Source organism: Cinclus cinclus, chromosome 16, assembly GCF_963662255.1.
Source record: "Cinclus cinclus chromosome 16, bCinCin1.1, whole genome shotgun sequence".
Taxonomy (NCBI): Eukaryota; Metazoa; Chordata; class Aves; order Passeriformes; family Cinclidae; genus Cinclus; species Cinclus cinclus.
In genome coordinates, this window is record NC_085061.1 from 12888823 (window position 1) to 12902840 (window position 14018).

Sequence of the window (14018 nt, forward strand, 5' to 3'; positions counted from 1 at the left end):
CCTCCAGTAACCAAGCACTGGCCTTTGCTGGGGGCTGCAGTGATGGGAGCAGCCCTGAGCTGTGACCCTTCTACTCTCACCCACCCTAATTAAGCTTGGATCTGTTGACAAGGGAGGAAGTGCCCTTCAGTGTCCAAAGTGGCCAAAACCAGCCTCAGTTCTGACTGGGAAGCCCATGCCAGTCTCCTGCAAATAAAGCTGCACCTCGCCCCATTCATTGTGACAAAGTACATTTATTGTTAAAAACCCCCCAAGCCCCTCTATCTGCCATGATGCAGCTTGAGGCCATTGCACAGAGCACAGCTCAAGTCCTAGTCCCAAAGACGCCTGCAAGACTTGTCAGCTGCCAGGGGAGTGTCCCCTTGCTGCCATCTCTCTCTCCATTTTCTTGTCTACAACACTCACAAATCTGTTTCCTCGTAAATAAAACCTGAGTGGTTTCTGTGCCCACTCTCCCCTGTTGCCAATGCCAATCCTGGTGGTGGCCACCACGTCCTGCTCCCCTGGCAGGTCCTGTCCAGGCACCATCCAGATGGCAGCATCCTGAGTCAGGTCCCTTTGGTCAAAAGCCTTGTCGATGCCAAAGGCCTGGCAGAGCTTGGAGGGCCCATTGCAGAGCTGCCAGTCCTTGAGCAGCCTGGAGGGTGCTTTCCTGGAGGCCCTGCGCAGCTCCCTCATGGCATCCATGCCCTGCAGAGGTTCCAAGGAACGCAGCAGCACTGCAGCCCCTTCTCCTGTGCAAAACAAGAGCGGGGTGTTAGTAGGGGCTTGTTTTTTGGGAATGTCTCACCTTTCAGCCCACTGCCAGCAGCACTGCAGCTCTGAGCCTGTGGCTCAGCCCGTTGGAAGAGGGAATGCACCCAACCATGGGGCCTGTCCTTTGCTCCAAGGGCACTCTCCACCCCCCTCCAAATCTCATGTCCTGTAGTTCTGTGCCCTTCGTTCTGCAGTGCTGACTTGCTCTTCCCAGCTCCACCTGATGTTGCTAAGTCTGGCTGCTGCTCCAAGGCTTGCCAGAGGGCAAGAGCTTTTTCTTATGTCAGCACAATGTTCAGAATAAATATACATCTAGTTCAGTTTTGGCAGAGGTATCCAAAGCTGCTCCCAAACCCAGTGGATTTCTAATAAACTCTGATTACAAGAACTCCAGCTAACAAAGGTGAGGAGGAATGAGGCTGGATGCTGCCAGCAGAAAAAGGCAGCTTGCAGAGGCTGGACAAAGAAACCTGGGAAGGAGCTGCAGGCACTGGGAGCAGACACTGATGAGGGAGCCTGGGCTGGTACCAATCCAAACTTCCTCTGGAGGTGTAATAGGTGGGTTGAGAACGGCCTTGGGTCACTGCACAGCTCCAACAGAGTGTGATTTGGACACATGTGCCAGGGAAGCTCTCCCAAGGCAGGGACCTGGGGCAGGACAGGGCTGCACAGTCTGGCTATGGGATGCACAGCTCTGTGAGCAGCACTTAGCAGAGGAGACCTTTCTTGAAAAAAACTGAACAAAATCGACAAATTCTTTTCTCAAATGTGATTTGCCACCCTGTCAGAAGCCTTAGGTCTCCTGCTCTCCCAGCTGTTGCAGCCAGGTGACAGCAAAGCAAAGATGCAGCTCTGAACAGACATTCCCTGTCAGGCAAGGATCTCCAGCCTAAGTGGGACAGAAACATTTCCCTGGTATTTTCCAGTGGCCAGCAGGGAGGTCTTCTCCTGGCCCTGAGTGGGTGAGGAGAGCACTGGCACAGAGCCTGTGTGCAGCCCCACAGAGCTCCCCCCTGTGCTGGCTGCCCACAGCTTTCCTCCCACCAGCATCCCCAAGAATCCCTTCTCCCTCTCCAGCCTTGAACATCTGGAGCTATGCTCATGCCTGGCAAAGGCTTTTTGTGTAGGCATTGGCAGATCCCTAAGGACCTGTGATTTCCCAAAATAGAATCCCTTTCGTATTTTGTACGAATCCCACACTAAATTACTCCTCTGGGCTCCCAGTGAGGTCCTGGCTCTCTGAGGTGTGCCTGCTGCCCTGAACCATCTTGGAGCCCCTGCTGCCCCCATTACAGCTCAGTGAAGTCAACAGCCTGAATTCCAACAGCTGTCAGCAATCTGTTCCCAGGCACTCCCTTCTCCAAGGAGGGGGACTGATGCTAATCTGGCAGCCAAAAGCCGCTTCCCTGGCCTAACAGCGATTTAGAGCTCAAAGGTCATTTTAGATTTTTAAGAACATGTTCCATGTCCTAATTCTGCTTTTTACTGATGCACAAAGAAACATCCTTCTCATCATGTTGCTGCCTTCCTTGCCAGGAACAACTGTGGGGTTCTGAGCAATCACTAATTACACTACTTGCTTTCATCCATCTCAAATGCAAGTCCAAACTGTGGTCACACGTGAATTGAACTGAGTCCTTGGGAGTTCACATGAAGAGAGACGAGCACTTGGAAAACTGCAGGTGCTCCCAAAGCAGCACAGAGCCCAGCCAGGGGGTACTGGGAATTTCTGCCTCTGGCTTCTCTTTCTGCGTTTCCAGCTGTTTTTTTTCTAGCTGTGTGCAACATACACCCCACGCTGCCCAGAAAGCAGCCTTGGGAAAAGGTGGAGATGGCAGGCAGGCCAAGAGTGCAGGGATACCATGATGAGCTTCTGCCTTCCTCCCCTCACACCTCTGGGTCCCCCTGAGCAAACTTCCACATTAGAAATTTAATTCCCAGAGAGCAGCTGAATCCTTTTGACTCAACTCCAGAGTGCTTCAACCTGGCTTCGTCTCCCTCACAGCCTGCAGCAGTTCAATCTCAAGGGTCACCTGGGTTCAGCATCTGCCCAATGTGCACACACCAGCAGCAGCAGGGCCAGCTGGGGATGCTGAGGATTTATCTCCCCTGCTAAGAGTCACTCCATATAATGAGCAGCATTCAGGGCTAAAAGCTGCAACCTAACAACACTGCAGAGGCCAATTCTCTCCCTGAGCACCAAGAAATCATAACATGGCAGTGGAGTCCCACACCCTGACGACACACCTTCCTGCTCCTTCCCCAAAACAGCTCTTGGCCACTGGAGAGAAGTTTCTCCTCTGTTCACCCACCTGACTCAGTGCTCCCCAATACTTCCTTCAAAACCCTAGTCTAGGAGCTGAAAGGGAGTAGTCCTGCAGTGTGACCCTGGGCTGAGCATCACCAGGCTCTGTTTTACAAGCTGTTCTTTCAGATCTGGCAGCAAAATACAGACCCTGGCAAATTCCAGAGAAACAGATCACAGTCAAAGAGAAGCATGACTGGCATTTATCCTCCTCCTGAAGCAAGGGAAGCCCCACATCTCTCAACTCCAGGGAAAGCTCTTAGTACTGAGATAATTGTGCTGCTCAGGATCTACTGTAGGATTCATGCACAGTAAAAGACTGGCTACATTTTTTCCACAACCTCTTCTCCTCTACCACCCATGACTTCTCCAAATGTAGTGATGCCTGCCAAGGCTTCAGGCAGTTGCAGTAATTCACTCAGTGATGGGAAGAGCTGTCAATAAAATTCCCCATGATGTAGTTTTATCTCAGTGAGGTGCACAAATATTTCCCCTTCCTCACTGACAAAGAATACTGGAGCCTGAACCCCAGCATAAACCAATAGAAGGTTTATTAAACCAGAGAAGGTTTATTCCACCTGGAGTCAGAGGTTGTGAACTTCTGTATGAAAGCAAGTGATCCCTAAAGAGTCAGAGCTCCACTGCTTCAGAGCATACACTTGTCTCTTGGAGCTGTTTGCCTACAGAGCATGCTCTGGACTATGAAGAAGGACCAAGCTATGGCACAAGAGATGGGATGTTTTTTTGCCAGGGTTTCTTTGTGCTTTTTGCACAGCCAGAGTCAAAGTTTCCAAGATCTATCTCATATCCAGAGAATGACATGCTTTTGTCTTCAACCCAGGTGCCACCAGGAAGATGACTACCTCAATCTTCCCTCAGACTGAACAACAGCACAATTAAACAATTCCTTCTCCCTCTAACTGGAGAAAAACACCTTGGTTGTGATTCCTCCCCAAATTCTTTGAACACTCCTGCACGTGGGCAAATACACAGAAGGAGCAGCTCCTGTTTTATAGCTGCATCAGTGATGCACAATGTGAACAGCCATGGTACTGACTGCAGTGCTTGACAAAGCTGGCAGTGACAGCTCTGCCTGGTGTCCCTCATGTGTGACAGGATGATGGGGATGGAGTTTGTAACAAGAAATCCAATGAATTCCATCACCACAAGGCACCCTTTAACTGCTTTGCTACAGAACTAAACACAGGTACATAAGGAAAAATTTCCCAAAGTGTGTATTTCAAAGCAATATTTCTAGAATTCAAAGGCTAAATATATTTTTTAAAATAAAAAGTATTATTCTTAATATTTCAAACACCAACAATCCCATCCTGACAAATGAACTATGTGCTTTCATTATCTAAACAGATTTGGCAAAGCCAGTGTAATGAAGTTCACATGTGTTCATCCACCAGACTCCAGACCCACATTTGAAAGTCAGGCTCTTCCCCCACACTACAGCCTGACACTGTTTTTCTGCTTGGCTTCTGTCCAGAGGCCAAAACCTGAGCATTAATGGTCACAGTTGCATTTGCTTTCCACTTAGGAATACACAAGCTTTTTAACCTTTATCTTAAAAATGGTGAAGAAGAAAGTAAATTGGGTTTGAGATTTTTTCTAACGGTGAATAGTTACCTAGGAAACAACACTTGCTGCCATTTCAAGGTGTCTAATTAAACTGCTTCATTGCAAGGCAAATACTGTCATTCTTACAGGAAAGGAAAAGGAAATTTTCAGTAACACTTGTTAGGAGTCTTGAAATGTGGAAGGACAGTTTCAGTAGACCAGAATAATTTAATTAGACCTTGATTTAATAAAAGATTGAAGATTCTGTAACAGTCTAGGTATTTCGATTTGGGTGGGTTTTTTGGCTTTTAGATACAGCTAGACAGCTAAAATGCTCCTAATGACTCCTTGCTTAAGCTTAGGACATCTGAGACGTTTTGTTTTCCCCAACACTTCATTTAGCCTCTGAAGATAAAGGTAGGAGACAGAGGAGTTTCCTGCCATGGCAAAAGACACCAAGATTTAGGCTGTCACTAATGACCTGGGATTTTTCTCTGTATCACTATTTTTGAGGAACAAGGTTCACTGAATCACATGACTGAGGCAGCAGCCCAGGTCATTGAAACTGAAAGCTCCATCCAATCCAGATTCTCCCTCATTTCTCAATCTTTGTGTGCCTGAACAGCTCCCACAGCTCTCCCAGCTGGGACAAACTGGGCAGCTGGAGATGGGCATGGGCCCTGCCTGCTGTGCTGCCTGTCCACAGGTACACCCTGGTCACAGTGGCAAAGCCCAGGTCCCAAGGAATGATGATGACTGCAAGTCACTGACATCAGAGAGCCCACAGGGAGCTCACAAGTGACTTGCAGCACCACTGTAGCTTGAAGTGTCAGCCCCATCCTGCTGGCATTCCATCTCTTTCAGCCTCATCTTACCTTGGCTGGAAACATTCATGCAGAAATAAATCCCGTAGATCTGATACACGTACAGAGTTCCTGGTTTCATGAACATTGCTGCGTTTCGTTGTGTTTGCTTCCCACCTTTTGAGTGGGAAGCTTCATCTTCCCCACCTAGATAAGCTTCTGTTTCAACAATCCTGCCCCAGAGCTCTCTGCCATCAGGAAGTTTGCGAACTAAAATCTGAAAGAGAGGTCAGAGTGCATCAGTTACCAGCCCTCAGTACAAAATAACCACAGCAAGAGCTGTGGAAACAGAGAAGCTGGAAAGAAAGGACGTGATGGTACTAAATCCTCTCCAGTTAGCAGTCTGTAAGCTAACAGCAACTTTTTCAACTTCCACTGCTCAGGCCACAGCCCAGCACAAGGAGTTCCTACCTGTCACTCATCCCACAAAACCCCTGGAGTATCTAGATGAAGCAGTATTAAAAAGAATCAATCCATGATCCTACAACTACTAAAGCCCATGCAGTTGGTCTTGTGGTTATTTTCTGAATTCTCCACTCCAATCCATCAGGTTTAAGGCAAAAATCACCACTGATATCAACCTTGAAGCATCATGAATGTATACTCTTTAGATCAGAAGAAATATGACAGTGGCACAATTAAATAACTGCTGTGATTAGACAGTTTCTCTCCCTAGAGATGTTTCAAACCAAGTCCCAGTCCCAAATCACAGAGACAAGCAGCTCTAGAGAGAGCATCAATGCTATTTCAGTATTTTCTGCACCACAGAGAAGGACAGCACGGGAGAGCTGGGAATTGGCTTCAGGCAGACAACAGATCTTTGTTATTACAGTGTGTTCTTACTGCTGGTACCTCCTTAAATAAAACAAAGCAGATGCAGGGGAAACAAAACATGACAGTCAAAAGATTCTCTTTAAAAATAAAACAACCACTAAACTTTGTACAAAGGAATTTGTGGTTTGACCTGATTTCTAAACTTTGTATTTTACTTAATGTGTATGAAATACTGCAGCAGGCTCTCATTTGGACACCAGCTATCAGTTTAATTAAAACACTTTAATTATGCAGCCATCCAAAAATGACCTTCAAAAAACAAAGTTTAATTCCTAACAGATGTCTGTGCTGGATTGCTAATGCAGATATTGATCTGATCCATAATGGATGCTGCAGGAATTGGTTTCCAAAGCTGCAGCCCTGGTATGTCACAGTTTCCCTACAGCTCTTGTCAAATTGTTGAAAATAACAGGTTTATTATTTTTTATGGAAAAAAAACCAAACAAACAAACAAACAAAAAAAAAAGAAAGAAAAAAAGCACTGATGTTCAGCAAGTGGCTGGGAACACCCCAGAAATAGACCCATGTGGCCACATTTCTCCCTCAGTATGATGAAATGCAATGGTTAGGTTATGGGTTTAAAAGAATCCAGGCATTTCCCTGTCTTCAGACACACCAAATATTCTGTTGGATAAAAAAGCTGATAAATGGTGGTAATTCCCAACACCTCAGAGTAAACCATTTCATAAAGGTTATTTTTCTCACTGAGGATGTATCTTGACGTTCTGGCAGTTCCCTCTGAAAGACCATTTACTGCATGTATATTTTTTGTTTCCAAGAACTTGGGTATCATGAAGGTAAGTAATATTAATATACCAGATGCCTCTAAAATTTGGTAGAATGAAGATAATGAAGGCAACACTAAATTACCTTTATGAGAGAATAGGCTGGGTCATGGGAGAGTGGGGGTTATACTTCAAAGAAAATGTAAAATTAAGACAGAAATAACATGGTTTGGAATACTAGGCCTACATAGGAAAAATACCCAATTAGGACTCAAGAATCCTCTGCTCAGAGTAACTGAATGCATGAGTGTGATGCAACCATTAAAACAACAAAAAGTATCAGTAATGGGAGACTTCAGGCATCCTCAGATAGACCAGGACATATGCAATGTTTCCTTAGACACCATCAAATGCTGTGCACAGTGAGGAATCAGGAATTTCATGAGAAAAGACTCAGATCTTAGATCTGGAGCAAAACACAAAGTCTTTTCCAAAGATTTATTCCCGAAAAACAACTTAGTATCATGATTGTGAAGGATAAAGTTCAGGGTCCTTTCACAAGCATTAAAGTCCAAAAATAATCTACCAGAGTCCTGCCCACCAGCAAGAAGAGGAAACTACATGAAGTGAGGGGGCTGGTTGGGAAGAACTTTAGAGGCAGCCAAAGGTTAAAGCCTGAAAGGCAAGCCTCTAGCAGGATGTCTGCAAAGATAGCAACACATGTGGAGTATCACAAAGAGGTGAAGGCAGACCAGAAAGAAACCCTGCACGGCCAAAAAGCAGAGCCAAGGCGTCACTTACAAGCAAGATATCCTTAGAAAATAAAAAAAGGCTGCATGCAGCAAAACAGGCCAAAACCAACAGTTTGTGGAATAAATTCCTGAAGTTATCTAAAGCCATGAGAACCCAGAGAGTCAGCTCACCCTGCAGACAATAAAGGTATAAAAAAAAGTACCAGGGAAGATAAGACCACAGCAGTGAAACTGAACACACATTTTGCTTGCAGTTGAGTTTAGAAGTCCTGGACTGGAACTTTTTACAGGGAAAACACTGAGGGAACTCCCTCCCCTGGAAACAGAGAGTTTTCTGAAGGACTGAGAAAGTAGAAGAGTGAATCTCCACCACTCTGATTGCCAAAGGCTTTCAGCAAAGTCCAAAGACCCCTCAAAGTTTATGCAATGGGCTAAGGGAGAAGTCCTTGCACGAACAGGTAATGATTTGGAAACAAAGAAACAAAAGATAAGAATAGAAATATTTGGAGTGAAGAGAGCTTAACTGTGGGACTGTGCAATTCTTAACATAACAAGACAGTAAAATGAAGGTGCTGCTGACTGCAGAGCATCACATTCCACTGGGATAAGCAAGAAACAAAAACATGTAAAGCAATTGCTGAAAGGAAAATAATGGGCCTGAAACAGCCTTCAAACCACAAGCAGCTAAGCACATTTTAGCAAATAAAAAAAAAAAAAAAAGAGGAAAAACTCCACCAAAAAAAACCCCAATTAAAAATGTGACAGACTAAACCTGAAAAATTACTCCTCTGATTTCATCTAGAAGAGATTCAGCTACTGGTCTTTGAATTCCATTGCACTTAGCAAGAGAAGGAATGAGAGCTGCAGTCCTAAAATAGCCAAGCCCAGGAGTCAAATGGCAAAAAAAGAATTTCATCCTTTTACACTAAGTTACTACCTAACACATGCTGCACTACAAGAATCTCAGTGCTCATGTCTTACCTGTCCCAGAAAGGACTTGGCCAGACTAACACAGGGCTGATTGAAAAAATCTTCTTGTAGCTGAGGAGATTTTTGTTTCTCTATCACAAAATATTTGCTGCTTTTTGGAGAAGGATCTGCTCCAGGTGTAGTGTTCAGCTGCTCCACGGCACAGATCTGAGGGAAGCTGGTGGTGTTTTGAAGAGCACTTAATTGAGCCAACAGCTTTCTTTTTCTTGGCATAGTTCTAGAAAATGGATATAAATATAATTAGGATTATAATGCTTATTAAAAAGCAACTAATTTCCACAAACTTCTGTTTTTACACATATCTCCACAAGAATGAATCTGAAAGTTACCACTACATGGACAATCTATGCAAATTGCAGCAGCAGGTGACAGATTTAGCTGTGTTTGCACCAGGCTGGGCAAATATTGGGCTCTATGGATGGGCAAACAGAAAACAGCATTTTGAGGACTCATCATTTAAGGACTGCAGATAAAAGCAACTCTGCTCCAATTAAGCATTGAAAATAGTTTGCTGTTAGAAAATTCATAAAGTGAAAGCAAAGATGAACTAGGAGTATGTACTTTATACCTAGAGCTAACGTAATCATTTAAGCAGACAGAAAAAACAGAAAACAAGCATTTCAGAAATTGTGCTGCCTCAGAAAACCTGCAGAAGTTGTGTATCAATCATTTTCAAAGGTAATGTAACTGGATCAGAATCTAAACCTCCACAGGAAATTTAGAGATGCCCTATTCACAGTCACAAACTTGTTTATTGTGCTGTAGAAGCTGTGCTAGAGTCTCCCCAAAATGATCCAACTTACCAGAAAGATTCAGCCTACTGTTCCAGCCAACAGCATGGACCTGAGGCAGCTACATCACCTGCAATTGTTCTTCTGGTTTGTCACCACTTTCCTATGTGAGATCCAAAAAGTGGGTGTTTTGTACTCAGTGCTGCAGTCCTTGTACTTGTTGAAAAGATACAAGCACTTATTCACTAATAAATGAATGAATGAATAGTTAAAGTGCTTTGAAACAGTCCAAGAGATTCTGGAGACCCGATGGAGATGATATACCAAGATTGTCCCATTAGATCAAACTCCAGAATAATTTGCAGTTTTCTGTTGGTCCAGAAAAAGCCTATTTCCCAGATGGGCAGTGCTGCAGATGCTCTTTAGCCTTTGTTATTCAGTGGGGAATGCACTGTTCCTATACTGGATACACAGAAAGCTGAAACAAAACTTCTAAAATGCCCCCATTGGCACTAAATCTGGAAACCATCAGCCTCAAAAAACTACTTTTATAATAGAATGCAAAGACACCAGTTCTAAATTGAACCACATGTGGATGTCAGGGTCCAACATCATACAGATTTAGAAATGGAGAAAGAATTCTACAGCTGAACCTGCAAGCAAGTTTATACATAATGAATTAGCTGTTGGCACTCATTTTTCACCAGATTATCAGAATTGAAAAATAACTACAAAAACTTTCACCATCATAACCAATCTTTATCTTGGTCTGATGATTCTCACAATGCGGTTCCACCAGCAACAGTTTCTTTTCACTACAGTGAAACAAATTCAGCATTGCTGCAATCTGAATCACCAGTGCCAATTCCCCCACAGTGTTAAGTTTCACTTCAGAAGAATCCAGACACAAACATATAAAAATAGGCAGGAAAAAAATATCAAATCATATTGGCATGATTGGCAGAGAGGTAGGATGGTTTTATTTTTTTCTGAACACTTAATTCTTTATTGCAATAATTTAGTGGTGCCAGACTTGTCATAGAACCACCATGTCTAGTATCCTGCTCTGAACTGTGGCTTTTAGCTGATGGGAATTATTAAAAATTTTGTCAGAACTCACCAGCCTGCCTCAGACAAAACTGTCTGGTGGCTTTGGCAAAGGAGTTGGGTCTAGGAGAAAGTGCTGCAGGAAGGAAGGGCCAGAGGAGGAACACTTCACCATTTCAGACTGCACCTCTGAAACACCCAGTCAAGGCAGTACTTCCCACTGAAGACAATACCTCCAGACCTCTCTGACAGTATTAACTGCAACTTCCAGCTCATCAGCCACACATAAAGACACGCTGCAAACATGGCTGACTCGAGTGGACCATTAACTCATTTGGTAATTTGTGCTCTAATGGAATGTGACATCAGAAACAGGATCTGAACTGCCTGGCACCTATTGCACTTCCACTTAAATCATTCCCAAAAGCTGCAAGTGCTCTCATTGACATGTTACAGCAGCAGCCTCAGGGCACTTGTAACTTCACTGCTATGGGCTGATCCTTGACACATCTCAGCATCTTCAATAGAAACAGCAGCAGGAAATTGCCTTCTAGCCAGGAGAAATGGGTCACATACAGAAACATGAGTGCAGAGTGAGGTGCAGCAACACCAGCTTAGAAACCCAGGAAAAAAAAAAAATCTTACCCTGTCTCCCTGCTTGTTCATCTGAATCACAAATCTCCATGCCTCAAAGCCTGTCTACACTCTCTGGAAGGATGTTGCTTGTCAATACAAATCTCTTCTTGACCAAGAAAAACCATGCTCTAGAAGGTAACACATACCACAGATCCAAGCTCTGTGTATTTGGGAAGCAAAAGTCTCAAAGTCTTCTGTAGGTCTGCATACAAATTCTGCTGTTCTTCATCTCCATCTAGATTTTCTTGCTCGTATAATAAGCAAATTCTACTCCTGGGCCTCAAATAATGAGCTGTGGGTTCAATCACTTTCTACTAATCCTCTTGTAACCAAATCGAGTACAAGTTGTTAAGCACATCTGGAAAACTCATACAAAAAAAAAAAAAAGGTATGGAAGTCAGAAGATCAAGAGCTGAATCAGTCAGCTCATCAGTGCCTGAAATGTTCAGGGCTGCTGGGCTTATCTCAGGCAAGTGGTTCAGGAGTCTGCAAGCCAAAATTGGAGAGACACTGCAAATCTGTGTAAAACCCAGCTCAGCAGCAGATACACCCTGTAGTAAAGGCATAACAGAGTCTACGGAGGATACTTCTTCTAACAAGACTGCATTTGCAGGCATTTTCTTAGGTATTTAATGAGTTTTCATGAAAAGGCAGCAAAAAAGAAAAAACAACCCCATCAGCAATTAGCATGGACTTTTGGCTCCCAGGTCCATGTACCTGCAAACCATCCTCAGGTACATCAATTTTTCTGACAGAATAATGAAAAAGAGCACATAAAACACTGCCACTTCTGGAGAGACAATTCCTCACAGCAACTCCCACTTACACAGATTTTAAGTGGGAATACATGCTAGGTCAATGCTGGGTCAGACCAAAGGACACCTCTCCCTGTATCCTGCTCTCCAGCCCAGGTCAAGAGCAGGAGCCTGGGGAAGAATAGAATAAACATCCAGTGCTCCTCCATACATCCTCCATGTCTCTGGACTGGAACCTTCTGACCCAGGCACAGTCTTCCCTGAATCTCCATAACACTAACCAAAGGGAGACTTTACCAAGGAAGAAAACTTCACAGAATTAGTTATTATTATTAATGCTCCCAAATCTCACTCATTTTGTGTGGGGCATTTGCACTGCTCCCCACCCATACAAATCAGCTTACACCTGCACTTCACCACCTCAGCCCTCTTCTTTACCACCTTAAACAAGGCAAAGCCAGCTGGAAACAGATTTTCCATGTCACCTACAAACCATCCCTGCAGCACCCCAACGGTGACCTCCAGCCACCAGGAGAGCTGCCCATTTACTCACATCCTCTTTCCTATCTTTGCAAAAACTGCTTATTTATGACAGGGGTACTCCCTTATCATGTCCAGGGCTGCTCAGGTAAAGGGCTCCTGTTTAAAACCTTCCTGAAATCTGAGTACAGACTGTGAGCCAGACCTCAACATGCTTATTTAGACCTGCAGAAAATTCTAAATTTTTTTTAAGGCATGACTTTTAAGCCACATTGATTTTCCCCCCTAGATAATTATACAGCTCTCCAATAATCCTATCTTGCTATATTTTCTATTAATTCACTTGTTGATGGTCAAAATTCCAGGTCTGCAGTCCTTGATTTCCCCTAGAATCCTCTTGAAAAATTAGTGACGCATTTGCTGTTGAAACCATCACTAGCAACACCGTCCTTGGGGGCTTCATCTGGTTTGGTAGTTTATTCCTGCCTGTTTCTGCCAATTTGGCAACTTATTCTTGCCTGTTATTCCTGTCTTTTTGTTCCATAAGCTCTTAAGCAGACATTTTAAGGCAGATCCTTCAGTGAGTTCTCAGCATAAATGATGTCTCTTTGCCTTTCCTGTCTAGTCTATCCTATTAGTAACCATAAGTAAGTTAATAATGTATAGTTTTCTTGACTACACTGTGAGAAGCATGAAGAAAAACCTTTGAAAAAAGAGTGCAGGCACGAACTAATATAACCATAAATATCGAGCCAATTTCTCCACAGACAGATTCTGACAGAACGTACGATCCTAATGCCTCAAAAAATACGCCAAAAGGGACGCTTTTATTCACCTTACTAAGTGCTGGGGATCTCATTTCCTTGCAATTCAAGTCCTCGCTCCTACTCCCTACCGGGCATCTTGAGCTTTTCTGGGATGAAACTTAACTCATCCTTCTGTAAAGAACAAAGAAGGTAACAACGAAAAATAAAATAAAACAAAACCTTCGCAGCAGAATTACGCTCCGTTATGACTGAGGTCACTCGTGCCTTAGAAAGGAACCCAGGGCCGCAGCGGGGGGCGTGCCCGGCAGTAATGGGCAAGGCCGGGCGGGCTCGTTCGGCCGAGCCCCAGGAACATGAGCACCCTCGTCCGCCCGCCCCGGCCATTCCCCGTCATTCCCGGTCGCTCCCGGCCATTGTCGGGCTCCCCCTCACGCACCTGCCGGGCCCGTTCCCGCCGCGGGCGGGCCGCGCGCAGCCCCTGCCGAGGCCCCGCGGAAGCCCCGCAGCTGCCGTGAGGGGCGGGCCGGGGCGCTGGGGGAGGCGCGGCCGTGAGGGGGAAGAGCCGCTGGTGGCGGGGGGCTCGCTGCGGACTCGGTTTAGGTTTAGAGATTCTTCTGCTTCGGTGGCGTGTTGTCGTGAAGGTTGTTTTCTGGAGCACAGAGCCTCTGTAAAGCAGCGTTTGAATTCTCGCTGGTTTTCAGTATGCGCTCCTCGGTCTCTCATGTTAATCATTAATTCATCAATACAAAGGCTGAAAGAATTTGGGATGTTCAGCCTGCGCTGGAGAAGGCTCGCGGAGATCTTGGAGCCC

The 14018-nt window shown here is 44.8% G+C and overlaps 1 protein-coding gene across 4 annotated transcripts; it reads right to left on the reverse strand.

Moving 5' to 3' along the window:
* Positions 1-213: 213 nt before the first annotated feature.
* On the reverse strand, positions 214-13690 carry MPG (N-methylpurine DNA glycosylase). 4 transcript variants are annotated; one of them, XM_062503601.1, is made up of 5 exons: positions 13644-13690; positions 9595-9685; positions 8783-9008; positions 5503-5707; positions 214-734 (listed from the first exon to the last, which is right to left on the reverse strand). In XM_062503601.1, exons 3-5 carry the CDS (start codon positions 9002-9004, stop codon positions 340-342), a joined length of 822 nt encoding a protein of 273 aa, XP_062359585.1. In that variant the 5' UTR covers positions 9005-9008; positions 9595-9685; positions 13644-13690; the 3' UTR covers positions 214-339. The 4 variants fall into 4 exon arrangements, with proteins under 4 accessions (XP_062359585.1, XP_062359588.1, XP_062359586.1 ...); XM_062503604.1 differs by lacking the exon at positions 13644-13690 and adding an exon at positions 13276-13407; XM_062503602.1 differs by lacking the exons at positions 9595-9685; positions 13644-13690 and adding an exon at positions 13276-13380.
* Positions 13691-14018: the final 328 nt, after the last annotated feature.